The sequence below is a fragment of the Myiozetetes cayanensis genome, unplaced genomic scaffold (assembly GCF_022539395.1).
Source record: "Myiozetetes cayanensis isolate MyiCay16 unplaced genomic scaffold, myiCay2020 scf3, whole genome shotgun sequence".
Classification (NCBI taxonomy): domain Eukaryota; kingdom Metazoa; phylum Chordata; class Aves; order Passeriformes; family Tyrannidae; genus Myiozetetes; species Myiozetetes cayanensis.
Window position 1 is genome coordinate 48,391,241 of NW_026087521.1, and position 18,721 is coordinate 48,409,961.

The window sequence follows — 18,721 nt, forward strand, 5'->3', positions numbered from 1 at the left end:
CACCAATATGTTTCACCCTTCTTAGCTGAGGACACCCGTAAAACACTGATCAGGGAGGACCCTCAGCCTACTACTGTTAGCACTGTTGGTTGCCCTGACCCAGTGCCCACCATCTCAATCCCTGAACTGTAGAGGAAGGAAGAGCCTTCCAAGAGCTTGCTAACAGTGGTGCCAGTGTTCATTGCAGAGCTCTTGTGCCTCCCGAACCCCATTGCTCTGTCCCTGTACACTCATCCCTAACAGCGATCCTCCCCGATCGTCTGTCCCAAGACTTCATCCAGCTCCAGGTCTGGTTCCCGCTGTAGCATTTTCTGCTGCAGTTCAGTGTAGAAGTCGACTCCCTCAGAGACTGAAAGGAAGGCCTTGCCTTTGGGCTCATAGTAGCTGCTTATTTGCTGTAGGAAGCATTGGTGGTGCTGAGGCTGATCCTTGAAGCTCCCATCATAGCCCTTGATGTGGTTCCTTTTGAACTCCAGTATCGTCTTGGTGTAAGTATTGAGAGTGGTGACAGCAGAGGCCATGCAGCACGTAAAGGAGGCCCAGGCCATGCTACCAGAGAGACACAAAAGAAGCACATGCTGTGAGAAGCCAGGTAGGGTAAGGAATTGAACAGTGTGACACACCCTGATCTGCAAGGCAGAAGCTGCTGGGCATGGACATGAACTAGAATGACTAAGTCTCAAAACATTACAGTTCTTGGGGGTTATCCCACCACATAATCCTTCTTAGATCAGTGGGATAAATACTGGTCATCCCTGTCACGGGGAAGGGAGGGATACACAGGAGAGGTAAAGAGTAGCAGGAACATCTGTAACTGGTCAGAGTAGGAGAGCACAGCTTGGAAGCAAGTTCTGTATTACAGGGCTGCTCAGTGCCTTCCTGCACATGAGGCTTGTCTACTTGAGTGTAACCAGACTGTCATGATGACATTTGATGGCCATGGGTGGCACCTGGCACTGGAGTGTTTAAGTCTTAAAAATCGATGTGGTCATCATCAGTACAGCATTGCAAATTGAACCTGCACTTTCTATGGATGCTTGGAAGGCTTATCTAACTGTTGATTTCAAGTCAGATATGTCATACCAGCTGTTGTTGGCTACTTTATCCTTTAGAGAAAGGCACCTTGAGCTGTCTGCTTTTTGCAGCTGCTCTTCCTGGCTCATAAGTGACACTGTGGTCTATCGCCCCTTTCACTCCTTCCTGCATGTAGTATCATCTTAAGATGACCTTGGCCTCCAGTGCAGCTGCCATTGTACAGCTGGGCCAGCGCTGGAGAAGACGGTGTGACTGCTGGTTGTGGGCTGGGCTGTGGCCACATCTTTAAGCATATGTCTAGACTTGGTGTTGCAGGAATAGGCCCTTTGGACATTGCTTAGTGAAGATGCCAAATCAGCATGCAACTTACTTAAACTGCAGAAAAACAAGACATGTTTGAGAGCATCATCACAAGTATGACACTGGCCTCTGCACACAGGGAAGAGCTGAGACCAAACACGGCAAACCAAGAGAGGGCCAAACCTGATTAATCAGCAGGGTTGAAGGAAATTGTTTAGGTGTGACCCCATTGTTTTGCCAGTCCTTTGGTAGCTACTCATTAATTTAATACTAACTATTTATTAAAATGGGGATAAGGTAAAGACAAGAGATTAGTAATAGGAGAACCATGTCTTTGGAAACACAGAAGGTCAAGAAAGGAGGAGGGAGCAGGTGGCATGGCTGAAGCCCAGAAGGCTGGGGAGGTCAGGATGGCTTCAGAGCTCACGTACTAGAACGCCCAGCCATAGTCCCATGAGTGCGGTCTCCAGTCCTCTGGTCCCAGATTAACAGTTGCCTGGAAGACTTGAGTATACATCATGTGGGCCACCATCCCAAGGAGACCTGGACACAAAAGACAAAGCAAATAAGTTACAGCAGGAGCCCAAGCAGCATACTTCAGCCTTGTGTTGAAGAGGAGGCTCTCCTGCTTCTGTGATTCCAAGCCTACAGTAATAAACTTACCTGACAGCACTGAGGAGACAGCAGCAAAGGCATTGAGCTTCATCCCACAGACAGGATTGCCAGTATGCAGCATTTCCACCGTGAGGAGGATGAAGCTGATGAGCAGCAAGCTGATGTACAGCATCTCTGATCCCAGCGACAGCCACAGGATTCCTGCCGGGAATACAGGATGAAACTACATTCAAGGGAAAGTACCCCCCTTTCCCAACCCAATCCTTAAAGGATTTCCTTTGGAAAGAAGGGATCAAAGGCAAACAACAAACACTCAAAAGCAATTACCCCAACCTGTGAGCAAGGACTAAAAGAATGCTGGATGGGACAGTGTCTGTCACAGAAGATGGCTTTGTTAGTGTAGCATGGCAAAGCTGAGAAGGACTAAAATGCCATCTGTAAACAAGTCAGCATTATTCATAAACAGCAAAGAGGAAAACGGGGAAAAAAACAAGGGAAGCTGTTGAGTATTGGCATAAAAACTAGTGATTATAGATTGACCACGAACACATCTGAGCTATAATCACAGCAATATAAGAAAACAACTTTTAACCTGGGACTCAACTAGTTAAGAACTATATGGTGCATCCACAGCTATGTCAGGACCTGGCCTCTGGAATTCAGGAAATCCCTTGCAAGCCTGTATTTCTCACCAAATCCCCAATTAAAATGAAACACATTCTTTGGGGTTGATAGCCAGCTAGGGCAGTAACATTCACCACTCACCCTGCTTCTTGAACAGAGTGCAGATACTTTCATGCTGGGATTTTGAGTGGGATTTAAGTGACACCACAGTGCACAGCTGAGCTCAGTTCTACAGCTGTGCAGTAGAACTTGGAGGAGAATGAGAAAAGACACTGTAATGCAGGGCTGTGGAAAAGCACAGGATTCACTCAGGAAGAAACATTAATCTGACAAATGAAGCAGCACTGTGAACACTGCTGTTAGCAACTATTAATGGCTGTAGAGGAGACATTCAGCTGGGGAAAAGGAGTGTGAAGAAAACCCTCATTAATGTGGCACTGACTTGAATACTCAACATCATTAGTGCCATAGAGTCACCCAGCTCTTTAGCAGAAATTGATGAGCTGCATTCCCTGTTTAAAGGAGCTGGCTCGCTTGCTGCAGCACCATCAGGGAGAATATTTCATTAGAGGTCAGACTGCCAAAAGTATTCTGGAGGTTGCAGGCACCACACATGCACAGAGACCTCTGCATCTGGCCTTTCATTGTGAGGCCAGGCTCTCCACAGATGCTTTGTAATTTGGTCTTGTAATGTTGCCTATGATTTGTGGAGCTCCTCTGCACACAACCAGCTCAGCAGTCACACCACCTTCTCCAGTGCTGACCCAGCTATACAGTGGCAGCTGCACTGATCATCTTAAGATGATACTACGTGAAATGATGATGATACTACATTCTTACAATTCCCCAACATTTGTTCCAGCCCTTGCTCTCATGGCCTGAACGCTGACACCAGCCCTGCACCCCAGGCCTTTCCCTTCACATACGAGCATCCTCTGAAATGACTTGCCTTCAGCTTCCATCTCAGGGAATAGTTAGCAAGCCCACAGCAGTTGAAAAGCTTTAATTAAGTAAAATCTCCTTAGCATATGTACACATACATTGAAGTAGACTGAGGTTATCCACAGGATAATTTGAAACATGACAGTGACAGGAGGGATGATCTCTCCTACCCAAATGTATTTGCTTTGTATTTGAGGCAAGGACTTTACCCTAAAAGGGTGTCCTGTTCATTTACCACAAAGTAAGAGGTGATTCAGCTTCTAGACTCCCCACACTAGACTTCACCCAAACTGAAGCACTGAGTTAACACATAGCCTGTGTGGGAGGGACTGCCCTCAGGTGGCATCCACCTCTTCCCCCGACTACAGCAAGATGACTGTCCGACTGGGAAACTTACTAGATGAGAAAAATCCCACTTCATATGGGAGGGGATCTGAGGCTTCTAGGACTGATTTCACTGATGGCAATGGTTTACACAGACATGTGGGTCAAAATCTTTGCTCTTTTAGCAACCACGAGGCCAGGATTTCATGCCTGGCTCTTTGGGAACCTGCTGTCCCCACACACGCAAAATGTTGCAGATCCCCCATCCCAAGTAGACACACTTGGCAGCTACACTGAGATACGGGGATTTGCTCTTACCTCTCTCTGCTGGTGGTGAAAGCTCAATAAAGCTGCGGCATTTCTCTTCTGAAACACAAAATCAAAGCTATTAGTTTACAAAACAATGCAGGGTACATAAGGGAAAAGAAAATGTCTTCACCTCACTCTCTTTTCAGCGCACAGATCCAGTCATCCCTGAGTCCAGCCATCACCTCATGATCTTCTCACCTCTCGTCTTTTTCTGACTATCTTTCCAGACTTTCCACTGGGGCAAAGTTGGGGAAGGCAACCTCTGCCTGGAAAACTAGAAATGACCTTTCCAGAAAAAAACCTTCAGCAATTTGTAAACCTTATGAGCCTCTGCTGAATATAAAAATCTGTTGCTAATCATTCACAACCTTACTGATGGTCAGGTCTGTTAGGAGTGTAGCTTATTACAGATCACAGACCCACCACTTTTGCTGGGGATGTGAATTTCCACTCATCCCAATCTCAGAAGAGCAGTTCTAGCACTGCTTCTCAAAGAACAAGGAAAAAACCCAAATAAAACAAAAATCAAGTTTCCCACATAAAATACTTCATGACAGAGATGTAAGTCCCTCTTCTGTGGCAGAGATCATACAGAAATATGATCTTCTGTCCTCACATTTTAGGCATGCTATTTTGACAAATTGTGTTCATATTTGCTTTGTTTTTTACATTGGTCAGGCACAAACTACTGTCTCAGCTGCAGGTACATCATTATTATCTGTGAGTTTCTCTTCCTGCATAGTGCATTACTGCATTTGAGGGTCCTCTCCTCTACTTGGCACAATATTTTCTCCCAGACATTTCCACTTCATGTAAGAATCTCATTTTCTTAATTTCTATCCCCAGTTCTAATCTTTCCAAATCTCCTGTGTTACTTCTGTCATCCACAGCTCTCAGGATGCTACCCAGTTTAGTGCCATCTGCAATTCTCATTAACTTGCAATTTGCTACTTCACCTAGAACTTTAATGAGGATATTCAGTAGTGGCTCATCTAAACTGATCCTGAGATTAGCCTGAATAATGAAATCCTTTCTGCAGCTCAGCTCAAACTCCTTTTGTTCTTAGTAGCCCCTTTTATGTTGTTGTTGTTGTCTATGCACTTGCTTCAAAGATATGCCATAGTGGGTGGGTTGTACTTGATTTACAGGAAGCCAGAGACTGAGACTGACTGTGCTCCACCCCATGCTCTACCCCACGCTCTGCTGTGATCCAGATGTAGCGTGCTCTCCGTGTTCCTTCAGGCTTTGGGGTTATCCCAGGACTGCCCAGTGGCCAGATAAGTCTTTTAAAGAAATCAGTCAAGGGATGTACTTCCATTCCCACAAGAACCAAACACCCAAACCAGTCCCAAATAAACACATCTCCTTCTGCAGCCTGTCTGGAAGCATTCACAACAATTAGCAGCCCACCCGTTAGGACATGAGAGTTTCAAGCACATTCCCTTCTGCTCCAACCCCCGCTTCTGTCTGCTTTTATTCACCAGTTATTTATTTTCAAACTCTGACAGGAACAGATAAGAAAATTAGAAATGCTCTACTGGAACTGTGGCTTGGTTAAAGAAGATGAGACGTTTGTCCTTGGGGAGAGCTGAAGGGAGGGCAGTGGGCTCAGAGGAATGGGCCTGATGAAAGTGACTTTCATCACTATATCCTTAGATGCCTATCTCTCCATTGGCCACCTTCTGGGTCAGTTCCAATCCTTGATGTGTGTGCCAGGCCGTAAAGAGCATCTGTGCACTGCAGAGCATCCACCTGTAGGGGTGTAGCACAGGTTCCAGCAGAAGGACTTCAGTAGGTCTGGGCAGGAACAAGTCAAGGGTGAAGGGATGCACCAAAGGGTTCTCGTACAGGTTGCACAACCAGTCCTTGGCACTTTAGGATTTACAGTGCCAGTCCCAGGTGGTGAAAAATCACAAATGAAGCCTGTCACAACATCACGAAAACATCTAAAAACAATTAGAATATTGCTGCTCTAATCCTCAGGTCAATTTGCCTCCTAGCTTCAGTTTCTCTGGGTTCAAATCCTCCAGGTTTTCTCTGTATCTATAAGTAGTAATTATCTTTCTCTCTCTCTCTCTCTCTCTCTTTTTTTTTTTTTTTCCTAAAGAAAAGCCCAGTCTCTGTTTAATAACACAAAACCTGTCTGTTTGGTGTTTTAAAGACACCACCAACTAATGCAGTCCTCACAGTTATAGGTAAAAATTGACAACTCTGCATAAGGTCACTGTACTTAAATTTCTGAGAGGACATGCACAAGTTTACCCTGGAGAGCATGAAGTAAGCTATGTATAGGAATGGAAATTTGGGGAAAGAGAAAGGAAGGTCACTGAAGATCCCATCAGGATGGACAATGCCATCACAAAGTCACTGCCATCACCACCACCATTTCCACTCCACAGACCCTGTTCCAGACTGAAGGGCTCGTTAGAGACAACCATTCCCCCCTTCCCCGCTCTGTGAACATTCCAGTGAAGGACAGAAATGTATTGAGCACAGAGTGCCATCTAGGAAAATGAAGAAGACTTCTCCCAAGTGTTGTCAGCCTCCCACCTCTCACTTTTCAAACTGCTGTGGAATAAATACGAGGGAATAAGTTGTGGTTGCCTGAGCAAGACACTACCTGGCCCTTCCATGCTCTCTTCACAGGAAAGCCACATCCCTGTGTGGAAGTATTTGAAGGCAAAGCGGTCATCTCCAGTCTCCCAGCTGTAGTGCACCACATCCTCAGATGAAGCATTGCTAGCATCTGCATCAGATGGCATGGGGACACCGATGCACTGGGTGGCTTTGCTCTTCCCACACAGAGGTTTGGGCACTTTCTGGGTCCCGGTGCACCAGTAGCTGCCAAGCAAGGCAGTGGTAGAGAGGGTGAGAGCCAGCAGGTTCAGGACGACAGCCAGGAAAGTACGGTGCAATTGCAATTGCTTCAGCAGCTCCATCTACAACACACAAATGGGAGTGACTGTCACACCAGCCACTTGTCCTACCTAGAGTTACAAATCTCTGCTTTTCCCAGCAGGCATCTGTGGGGAGGGGTTATGAGGATTCTGTCCTCCTCACAACATCCCAGCAGCTCACTCATCATGGCAGAACCATTTCTTGGAAGCCAGGGCAGTGGACCAAATACATCAGTTCAACCATTTCAAAGTATGCTGAATATCTGTACTGGGTAAGAGAGGGTAATCCAGCAGACATAGCAGGGCTGAGTGCACTGAGGTATCTGAGCACATGAGCAAAATGAAAGAACATCACATTTACTCTGTCTCAGAGATGATAGGAAAAAACTGTTAACCAACTTCCTCAAATACCATGAGTTGCTCTGTCCAACTAAATGAGAAATTGTGCTGCCAAGTGTCCCAAAACACTTCTTCAAGCCATTAATTACTGAACCTGTGGAGGTAGAGAGTGTAGTGATTTCACTGTGGGGAAAGGCAGGAAAATGTTCTCATATTGCTGAGGGTCGTGGGACACACATGAAAGCAGTGGCCTGCTCAGAGGAGACAGCCAGCCATCCAGACCTGGCATCTCGAGTTCAAACCCAAGAGCAGCACCTCCCACCTGAGCCCTGACCAGCACATCAGAAATCTGGTAGGGTGGTGGGATGACAGCATCTCTGTTCTCACACAAAGTGCCAGAGGTTGAAGGTTTTTTATAGGAGTGACCATTGCCACAAACCTTCTTCCCAGTTTCATCTCAACATTAAAAGTAATTAAAAAAGCAGTTTGGGAACCAGGATCATGTGGGCTTTCCCACTCAGAGGGAAGCTTAAGACCTTAGGATTCCTGCAAACCCCTTCACTGACTTCTGAGAACCCCAACCTATCACTCCATGGATTGATTAGGTATCATCTACCTACACATCAACTTTCATGTAATCAACGCATGTCTCTTCCCACGTGGCACTCCCTATGTTTGGCACAGCTTCATCCAGATACTCCCACTCTTTCCTATTTATGACTCAAAATCTATTTGTCCATGAATAGATTCAGTTTGTACAGACATTGCCTGCTGCTGGTCCTCTTCACTTAACTTCGGCTGACTCATCCAACGTCGAACGTGTGAGAAAGAGCCAGCGTTCTGTGGACACCACTATAAATAAATGATACAAGAGCAAACTCTGCATTGTTTGTGATTGCACCACAGCTAAAAGTGGTGCAATTAGAATCATATTTTCTGCTAACCAACAAGCTTGGAAATGTGGTCAATAAAGATGGTGCTGAAGCTCATCTTGAAAAGCAGGACTTCAGCCTCACTGAAAGCAAGAAAGTACTCAGCTTCTGAAAATTTCCTGTGTTTTATGCTCTGGCTTCTTTTGTCTCTTCACCAGGGCTTTTCTTTCTTGCAGCAATGGAAAAGCTCCACCCTGGAGATGGTAACATCTCAGTGATTCCATAGCTAATGACTTCTGTGATCTGAAAGCATGTTGGATATCACCATTTTTGCAGAGCAGGTACCTACTAGGAACAGTTTCTGGCTAAGGTTGGTGGCAAATTTCTCACTGAAAGTTTTTGTCAGTGAAAAATTTGGCTTATGACTGAAAAGGAAATTATAGATGAAATTGTTCTCCTCAAAAATATAATTTTTCACCTGAAAATAGAAACCTTCAGCACACAAAGTTTTTCAGATTTTCATCAATGCTTGATTATAAGACTTTCTGTCATGAGGTTTTTGGGCTGTTTATGCTTTTATTTAAAAAAAAATCTACTCACAATATTGAAAAAATCATCTTTCTAATTTAAATCATCGATAGTGGGAAAAATGTTCTCTCCAGTTGATTTGTGACAGTAGTTGAAAGGCCATGCAATTTCAAGAAAAGTGTTAAGGAAAAGAGAATAAAAAATATAAGAAACAAATAAGTCAGAAGAAGGAAGTAGATCAAGGATGCAGAGGACATAGGGAATGAGAAGCAAATCTGAACTACTTCCTGGAAACATTGTCAGAAAAGCTCCCCTCCTCAAAAGCTAAGCACTCACTGACAATAATTGACTATTAATATCTAGATAGCCCCAAAAGGAAATAGAGATGAATTTACCTTAGCAGCAAGTCTTCGAAGTCCTGTTAATTTGATGATGAGCAATATAGAAATGGGACTCACGCTTTGTCTGCTGTTTTGCTCATCTCTACATCCTCCAAGAAACCCAATTGCTGCAAAACCCCTCTCTCCTTTGTCTTGTCCCCTCCTCCCTTGCCTCCTCAATGATTATTAAATGCTATCCCTCTGATCAGCAGCTGTTTTGTGGAAAATGGTCATTTTGTAATCCACAATGCAATCACAGCACAGATGTTCTGGGAGATTATATGCAAGGCGATTGATGCTGCGGGTTGGGATTAAGTGGAGAACAGTGACCCGCATTGACTGAGTAGAAAGTTTCTTCAAAACACAGAAATATTCCAGACATCCTCATGCAGTGGTTGTTTGAGAGCTTGTATGGAGTGAGCTGGCAGATCTTTGGCTTCAGGGAATAAGTGACCTTAGCTTGGAAACCCACTGCAGCCTTGTCATCAGGTCATTCCTGTCTCAGAAGAATGGCCAAGTCTACAAGCCTCCCTGCCCTGGGATATCTTCCTGGTGAGACCTGGCAGTTGCAGAAAGGGGAGAAAAATAAATGGGGAGAAGGAAGTTTATGCAGTTGCATCTGCTCTGAAGACTGAGGATTTCAGTCACTGAAGAGATGCCAATGCAGCTCTCCCCATAGGCACTGGAAATTTTTATGCCAAAAGGAGCCACTTAGCAGAAGAGCTGCTGAGTGGCAGACTGGCGCCATGAAGGTGTTGTGAAACAGTGACAAGTCAGGTCCAGTATTCAAAGGATGAGAGAATGAGGTAGGCTGTCTGTGTCCCTTGTGGTCGCAGTTTTACCAAAATGTGAAGTTCACCAGGAATCCCAGCTCCCAGCAGGTTCACATTGGATGAATTTGGGAACCTGATAAGGAGAGATAGAGATTCACACTCACCCAAAGTTCCCTCTGAGCTCGTCCTGAAAGTTTAAAGGCTTCCACAGTACTTGAAGGTGTTGATACCCCTCGTTTGGTATCAAAACTGTAAAAAGTAAGAATGCCATCATCTCTCATGAGAATGCACTGTCACTAGAGGGCATGGAACAGAGCTGCATTGAATCAAACTGCAAGGGAGAGGAGCATCCCAAAGGTACACATCCTGTCTTCCCCACAAAGGCTTTCCCCAGTGCTAAGTGAGTGAGACTCCCACCACCACTGGGAGGGAGCAAGGCAGATTCCCTGCATGCCTGTCACACTGCTCTGCTGGGACAGAGGAAACCAGTGGTCCATCTGCTCTCATTGCCCCACTTCCAACACCAGAGCTCAGAGGCTGGAGGCAGGTGTAGGAATAGTTCTGGGTGACAGCGCAGCCTGTGACAGCCCCACACAGCACAGGCAGCAGACGGAGCCCACATGTTCATGGTCCAGTACGTGGGCTGTGCTATCCCAGGCTCCTGACCCTTCCTGCCCTGAGCAGAGCGGGCAGCAGCTCTGTGGTTAGTGTAATCCCAGTCACTCCATAAACTCCTCTAATATAGATAATCATTTCTAAGACGGACTAACTGAAAGTAATGCTAAATGTCTCTGTGCTCTGTGGGCTGCCTGCAGGTTTTTGATTAATAAAAGGTTCTGTTGAAACAGATGTACTTAGTTTATTGAAGTAGGTAGGATAACAGCTGATGCTGTTTAAAAGGAGAGTGATTTCTTTTTAATATTTCAGTCTGCATCTGGAAACCTTAAGTTTGACTTCTAAGTGCTTGGTAAAAAAAAAAAAAAAAGCCTTGTTTACAGGCTCAAGAATAAATAAAGTCCATCTCTCTACTGATAATCCTTAATGTTAACACCTTCGTAATTTTAAGATTGATGAGAGTATCATTAAAACCCAGGAGTCTATGTCAGTTTCTAAAGCTGGGATCATGTCATATATATTGATGAAATGAGTCTGAGTTAGTTTTATATGGATAAAATTCAGCCAGGTAAATAAATTTATCAGAAATACACTATGGTTTCAAAATATGCATATAGCAGATATTCTGAATAATGGCAGATATTTATCCTCCCAGAAGATGGCAGTCTTTCCCTGGTCTTCTTTTTGTGAATCTCTACTGCTCAAGTGTGTGATGTGGGGAAGCAACACCAACCTTTTATACTTTTATTCCTTCCCTTGAAATTTCCCCCCCACCTCTTCTTTTACATTTTTATAAACACAAATTCTTTACCTTGCCTGTGATATGGGAGGTAGGTCCTTCTCTTGGAGTTATCTGAGCCTCGGAACACTTGAAATCACTGAGGAAAGGAAAAAAAGAGGAATGAATGCAAGAGCTTAACAGGTCATTTGCTCCACCTTCTGCCCTGCATGGAACTATTCTTTCTAATACTTTTCCCAATATTTTGTCAAGCACCATATTAACTTTCCCCAGATCATTGCACACAGCTCGTAGAGCACCAACACCAGAACATGTTTCCCAATATTCAACAGACTTTCTTTAGCAAACTTCCCTTAGCAGAATTATGGGGGTTTCATTTGGGTTTGGTTTGCATTTTGGTTGATTTTTTTTTTAAAATATCTATTCACAACCCACTCTAATCTGACCACTTATGGACAGGAAAATCAAGCTGTATCTGTCTTTCACCCTATTGTGCCTTCCGGTTTTCTCCTCTTTGTATCTGATATTTCCCACCATAACTTGGCTTGGCTAGGGTTTTTGGATGTCTCTTTCTCTTTGAACTCAGCAGCAGCCAGTCCCTGGTGACTTCTTCAAAATTTGCCCATTGAAGTGGATGCCCATAGCAGTTGACTTCCTGTGCAATCAGCCAAGCCCTTGGCTTATAGAAACAAAACAAGGAAACAAAATGCAGAGCATAAGTTTAGCAAAGCACCTCTGGGGCGATTGTCAACTCTAAAAAAGCCTGGGTGTTTACAAGTGATGCATTTTTATCCTGGCTCTATGACTACCTACACCCTGGCTTTGGGTGTATCCTGCCCCAAAATGACACACTCATCTCCCAGGGATGTTGGTGGAAAAGAAGGGCAAGAAGACCTTACCAGATAAGGCCCAAAAGTTGCAATACTTAACTGGCAGGTCTGAAGAGGCACGCAGCTCTTCATAGCCCCCCATGCAGCAATCCTCCAGGGATATCAGGGATCATATGCTGTCCTGACATTGGCTCTTCAGCTGACCTGAAGAGGAAAAGAGAGGAGGAAGAGTGACTAGTCACACCCATAAAGTCTCTCTGTGAAAACTGGACAAAGATGGGCTAATACTCACCCCTCATTCCACACATTCCTCACACATGACACTTCCCACCGCTCCTGTTTTTGCTGTTTTTACAGGAAGATCATTCAGTACTGCAGTCCCCTCCCTCACTACCACACAGAAAGCAGGATGTCTCCCGAGTGACAGTGACACGGAGAGAGCCAGACTTCTCAAACCCAGTGACAGACTGCAAATGCCAGATATCTCCCTGAGCTCTGAATAATTCCACTCAGATCGTAACCTTTATTTAGCTGTTTGCATGATGCATTAACTCTTGCTCTAAAAATGACCTCAACAGGCATATTTTTTCTAGTCTAAGCACATTTAAAGGTGAATTCCATTTTTAAATATGAACAGCTTACATTGCTAGATATCAAGACTGTGGTAGAACAGAAATAAATATTGAATTGGAATAAGTAAATGCATCTTAAAGATGGACAAACAAGTCCATCAGTTTGGACCTAACTACTTTTTATTTTTCTTCTACTGTTTTTTTTTTCTTAAAATAAGACTTATGTGGCTGGTTTGTTTGTTTTTTTGTTTGTTTTTAAGTCTTTATGGTTATCAACCATTCAAAAACAGAAAGCAGACATGAGAAGAAAAAAAATCAGATGCAGTAACACAGACTTTGAGGACTCTAGAGATTCCAGGTGTCTCAATTTCTGAATAAGAATTACAAGACTACACATACATATATATAGGGGGTTACTTTTCACAGAGTACTTAAACTCTAGCATCCTAGGAACTGTTAATCTGAGCATGCAGAAAAAAAAGTTATTTATGTAATTTAGCTAACCATAAAGTGTAAGCAGACAAGAAAGACCACATACTTTTACATATATCTGTAAGGACATTAAAGAAGAACCAGTCCCAAAAAGGGTCCATACAAACCCCCAAGTAGATAAACTCTTACCTTATCCACTGCTCAGTATCCTCATCTGCTCTTCTGAGACATCTGATGAAATACTACAAGGTGGCTATGGACTCTCCCCACTATTTCTTTCTCTCTGACTGGACAGGTAGCAGCCAAGAAATTCCATGAGATCTGACCAGATGCTTTGAAATGTACCAAGTCTGTCATTTTGTTGATGGTTTAATTCTTTCTGAGCTCGCTAAATCATCACTGCACATTATATCAGCCGCAGGATTGGCAGGGTGTCCAGTTCTGCAGAATGCATCTTTGTAATTTGGTAGTCCCATTTGTGAAAATTGTTTCTAGTTAAAATCTGCCATTTATGGGATCTCAATCTGTTACTACATAGAATCACTAACACCCTGACTCAATGACTATCACAGGCTCATGGAATTTTTATCATCAGGAGGAACCATTACAACAACATTGTCTCATCTCAGGGATGACAGAACCCAAAGAACTTTGGATGATCATTTCTAGTGGAACACAGAACTCCTACTGGAGCTACAGCACGTATTTTATGCAACTAACTGGTATTGACTGTGCAACAGAATATGATGGAGAACCCATCACATTCTTAGAAAAATTACTCCAATGGTTAATTAACCTATTTTTAAAATTTTGCTCTTGGCCTATAAGCACAGTGTCTGCTTTAGTTTTCCAACCTCATCAGGCTGCTCCAACACACAAATAAATAGACACTGAAATTATTTCCTAAAAACGTTATTGTAAGAGTCACAAATCAATGCATTTCATTACAGGCACTCAATGTGATTTAACCAGCTGGCTGATGGCCCAAATTCCTGGTTCTGTACTTGGCTCTGACACGTAATTTTCCCCTTCCATCCGCCAAGTCATTAGTGGTGCGTTTACACTGCAGTCAAAGCAGTGGCAGTGATGGGGAGTAAACACTCAGTGCTTGTTTTAATTGGGTGTTGCTAGGAATTTCACTCCAGCAAAATGGAACACAATGCAGGGTACAAACCTCAGCCCAGAAATGGAGTACACTGTGCTGAACCTCCGCATTGCCATAGCTGGACTGATACTTCAAAAATAGTTCTTGTTTCCATACGCTATAAAGTTGGGTCTTTGTAGTCATTCCCACAGATGCAAATCTACAGCACAGATGATTCTTGTTGATGTTGGAATCACCGCAAAGGCAGTGCGAGACATTCTGTTTTGATAATGACAAAATTCAAGTATCTAAAATTAATCTGTGCAAGCACTACATCACATATGCAGGTGATCTTGCAGTCAAAGAAATGTTTTGTATGTTTTAAAGAAAAAAAAAAGAAAGAAAAAAAAGTTGAAACAATACAGTTGAACTACGCTGCACTTTGTTTTCACACATGGAAATGAGAAAGCCAAGCAATTGTTCTTTACTTCAGTTTACCTTTTCCTCCATTTCACCATGGTGAATCAGAATAAGTGGAGTTAGAGGAAGTCTCCTAAGATTATCTAGTTGATCTATCTGCATCAATATGACCTAAGCACTCTGAAGACCTTCAAGCCTATTGTTAAAATTTTCTTCAATCCTGGATTAAAGTCCCTCTTAATAATTTTTTTCCAATCAAATCCCAATATAGAACAGAAAAGTTTTCCATCTCTGCTAAAGGCCATGGTCTCCATTCCACATTCAATTTATTTATTCACATGGATTGTCCTCTCAAGGCCACTGGAACTACATGGTTTACTAAAGTTATACTCACATGCTAGTATTTGAGGAACCAGGCCTCAAAGGAAGCCTCTAAGCTAGCAGGAGAGGTTTGGAAATCTAAAAGAGTGAGTAAGACAGGGAGTTAGCTTTTTTGAGGCGAGACGTGGGAGGTGTTTTCGTTCTTTAGCTATTAAAAACTCCTTGCTTTGGCAAGGAAAAAAAAAAAAAAGAGGGGAGAGAAAACTGGGAGGGGGAAGGATTAATGAATAAAGAGACAACAAGACAAGAGATGCAGCAAGCAGAGTGGCCAGAAGGCACAAGTGAGTTTCTGATGTGGCACACAAGCTTCCCTGATGGGGCAGAGATAGTAGCAAACACAGATCAGAGGAGACAAAGTCTAATATGCTGTCTAAAGGGAATAATGCAACCACCTTTCCTTACAGTCCCGAGCAGAGGGGTTTTGTTACAGTGGATGCCTTCAAAACCATGGTGCTAGATATTACAATTGCACCTTTTATATTTCTGGATGTCCTGGTAATTATACAGGATTGAGAGCATCTCCTCTTTTTCTCAGATTTAATGAGGATTTTGGAATCCTTTCCATTCCTTCATGGTATTTTGCAGCTGTGGCTTCACAGATATTCCTGCTGTCAAGTGCCATCTCCAGTGCTCATGAATCCTGTGTCATTCCATGCTGTGGTGGGCAGGATGCCAAAGTTGCCTGCGCCCCTGGGAGGAGACAGGTCAGGACAGAACAGCAGTGACACAAGTCTGGGGCCCTAGCCACGTGCCTTGGAGGCCCAGTGGGAGGAGGCAATGCTGAGAGCAGATTGTGTCACTGCCCTGGGTGTGGGATGGATGCCGCACGTGTGTGTCGTGTGTGTCGTAGCCAGGGAGTTTCAGGGCACCCAGGCTTCCCTACATGTCCTGAAGGAAAGGAGTGCCCCAGTTGGTAAAAACACAAACACAAAATATTTTGGAGGTAGCTAGCAGAGAAAATGGGTGTCTACCTCTCTTCTACTGTATTTCTTTGCTTGGCTTTTTTCCAGTTGTGGTTTGGGTTTTTTCTTTTCTCTCTCCTCCTCCTCTCTCTGTACCTCCCTGTTTCCTCATGGCCAAGTTTCCGCATGCCTGGGCAACCCCAGTTCCGTGCACGGAGTGAGGACATCAGTTCCCAAGGGTGACCCTGGCCATAGGCAGGAGGGGTCCAGGACAGTGACAGCAACCTGGGTCAGGGGAGGCTGGAACAAGATGACCCTGCAGCCACAGTCAGGGGCCTTTGTGCAAGTACATTGTAATGTGGGTCTTAAATCATGTGCTGTTATTTCCATCAGGCCCACAGTCCAAAAAAAAAAATTAAATAAAAACCTATCCTTCTAGCCCCCATTATTTTTTCTGAGCAGGCTCAAGCTGCAATAACTCAAAAGTTCATTATTTAGCCAACTTTGCGTGCAACTTTGTCTTAGATGACCCAAAATGTATTCCTGACAGAAAAAAAAAAGTAATTTATTTTAAATTATTCACCTCCATTATTCAAAAGTTGGTTTGTTGGATTTTTTTTTTTAAATAAAAAGTAATTATAATTTTTTTTAAAAAATGTGTATAAAACAGAATATTCCCTTTCAGCCTTGTTCTCAGAAATTGCTAAGTGGTTTTGACTGAAATTAAAAACAAAACCAAAAAGAACCCAATAAAACTACTGAAGCAGACATGAGCTAGAAGATGTTGGTTCCAAGTTTGGCAAAGGCAAAAGCAACCAAAGCCAGACCTTGTGATGGAATGTGTCAAATGACTGTTATAACAAAGAGGCAACTCTACTAGCACTGTCTTCTATGTTCTGTGAACCCATTAACATGCTAACCTCAACACTAGTCTTTCCCAGGTAGCCCAGGACTATAATTGCTGAGCTTTACAAGTAAGTATTAAGCATTGTGGCTAAACAGCTTGACTGAACAAGAATTATTTGCCATCACCTGAACAAGGTAAGCATGAAGGAAGGAGAACATTTGGCTAGCATGTTACCACAGGCAGAACTTAAAGAAATTAGATCAGGCAGAATGGAAAGAAAACTTCAGAAACCTCTCCCAAACACTGAAAAGTAGTCCTCTGTGGAACACTTTCTCATGGGAAGTAAAGGATGCCAGACTGGATAATGCCCTGGAAAATGTATTGCAGGCAAGAATCTTGCAGGAACTGGGCTAGGCTAGAATGAGATGATGTACTGGATGAGCTAGAAAGATTTTCGCATCTTTAATTTCTATGATTTTTTTTCTTTTAAATTTGCTGTAGTTTGCATTGTTTGAAATTCCTTCATTCCAAATTACAGAATCTCTGACTGAGGCAAAATATGAGGCTGGGGCAAGAGAGGTGGGTGTGTTTCCTGGATGACACAAAGATAAAAAAAAAGAAGCCTCCAGCCTAGAAGAAGCTGTGAAACTAGAAAGACTGGCTGGAGAGAACAGGATCACTCCTCAGCTTGGAGGGGCTATGTTCATGGGTGCGACACACTGAGGACACCAGGGGTGAAGATTAAGGATTAGGACAATGTTTAAGAGGGTGGTTGTGAGGGAGCCATGGCACTGCTTAAGAATGCTGCAATCATACACAGTCAGTCTTCAGCACTGGGTAAGAAGGAAGGTTCATCTCCAGCTCTCTGCATGACTCTTCTCTGTTAGTTTTCACCAGTGGATTTTTGAATGATCAGAGCATTTTGATTAGAGTCTTCTCTCTCACCCTCCTTCTCTTTAAAAGAACTTTCTGTTTTGCTTTGCTTTGAACTCAGCTTTTAGAGGGTTGGATTAAAACAGGGATTGCAGAACTGGTCTTTCACTCCAATCCAGTGCTGGACAATAAATATCCTTAATTACTCCCATCAATCCTGAAGATTCACACACAGCTTTACCAATGCACTGCAATCCTGACTTTCAAAATCGCTAGCATTTCAGTTCATGACTGGATGCTGTCACAGGTCAGCCGCTCCCCTTTCAAAGCAGGTCACTGGCCTGTGCCACTGCCCTTTAACACTTCTGGTAAATCCATCTGTGTTGCAATCTTAAGGATGCCGTAGAGCTCTGCTAATGGGTACCTGAAGTCCATCCTGTATTGAGCAATTCTCAGTCAGCCCTAGGAAAGTTCATTTCTCCTCCTGTACCACATTCATTATTCCAGTCTTGGAACACCTCTTGGTTCAGGCTAACACAGTAGTCCTGGATAACACCTCCCTCTGCAATCATCATGCTCCAGGTTTGGTACAAAGGTGATGTGTGAAGCACAATATTGCTAAGATTCTCAATGAGACCATTCTGGAACTTACCGGTGTTTCTTTCCACCCACAGTCTATTACAGACCATAAATGTGTGCTTCACAGCTTTGCTGGAGCAGATCTGCTGTTTCTTTCTCCTCATACATTAAAATCAATTCTATGTATTTATTTATTGTAATCATTACATGAAAATTAAAATCTATAGTGATTGAACTTCCCCACAGTCTTTCACGGCCATTTTTACAACTGGTTTAACATCTGGACTGAAGATCTGGAGACTGTTCTTTCAAAAGCTGTAATGAGGTCCTCAAGAGGCTTTGAGATCCTCTAGAACAGAAGAGCCACTGATGTCTTCTTGTTGTTGCTAAAGAAAAAACCTGTGGGTCACAGATCAAATCTGGTAAGGTACGAGGTGTCCCAGACACCTTGCTTCCTTGGAGATGTATCCGGGGGGTGTAGGCAGGCGTGCCAGACAAACCATACATCC

At 43.5% G+C, this 18,721-nt stretch overlaps 2 protein-coding genes across 4 annotated transcripts in view; one reads left to right on the forward strand and one right to left on the reverse strand.

Annotated features, from left to right (window-relative positions):
- The window catches only part of FAM234B (family with sequence similarity 234 member B), a 406,169-nt gene that overhangs the window by 22,512 nt on the left and 364,936 nt on the right, over nucleotides 1-18,721 (forward strand). The gene's annotated exons all lie outside the window — the stretch shown is intronic.
- GSG1 (germ cell associated 1) lies at nucleotides 237-11,434 on the reverse strand. 3 transcript variants are annotated; one of them, XM_050325309.1, is made up of 7 exons: nucleotides 11,365-11,434; nucleotides 10,103-10,187; nucleotides 6,770-7,088; nucleotides 4,159-4,206; nucleotides 1,999-2,151; nucleotides 1,767-1,878; nucleotides 237-549 (listed from the first exon to the last, which is right to left on the reverse strand). In XM_050325309.1, exons 3-7 carry the CDS (start codon nucleotides 7,086-7,088, stop codon nucleotides 237-239), a joined length of 945 nt encoding a protein of 314 aa, XP_050181266.1. In that variant the 5' UTR covers nucleotides 10,103-10,187; nucleotides 11,365-11,434. The 3 variants fall into 3 exon arrangements, with proteins under 3 accessions (XP_050181266.1, XP_050181268.1, XP_050181267.1); XM_050325311.1 differs by lacking the exon at nucleotides 10,103-10,187 and having other exon boundaries at nucleotides 11,365-11,428; XM_050325310.1 differs by lacking the exons at nucleotides 10,103-10,187; nucleotides 11,365-11,434 and adding an exon at nucleotides 9,181-9,834.

Bases quoted from the DNA above. Each gene is read 5' to 3' on its own strand.
- GSG1 (XM_050325309.1), bottom strand. From the start codon at position 7,088: ATGGAGCTGCTGAAGCAATTGCAATTGCACCGTACTTTCCTGGCTGTC. The intron at 4,207-6,769 runs GTAGTGTCTTGC...TTTGTGTTTCAG, and splicing joins AGAGAGCATGGAAGGGCCAG to AAGAGAAATGCCGCAGCTTT. The intron at 1,879-1,998 runs GTAAGTTTATTA...TTTTGTGTCCAG, and splicing joins TGTCTCCTCAGTGCTGTCAG to GTCTCCTTGGGATGGTGGCC.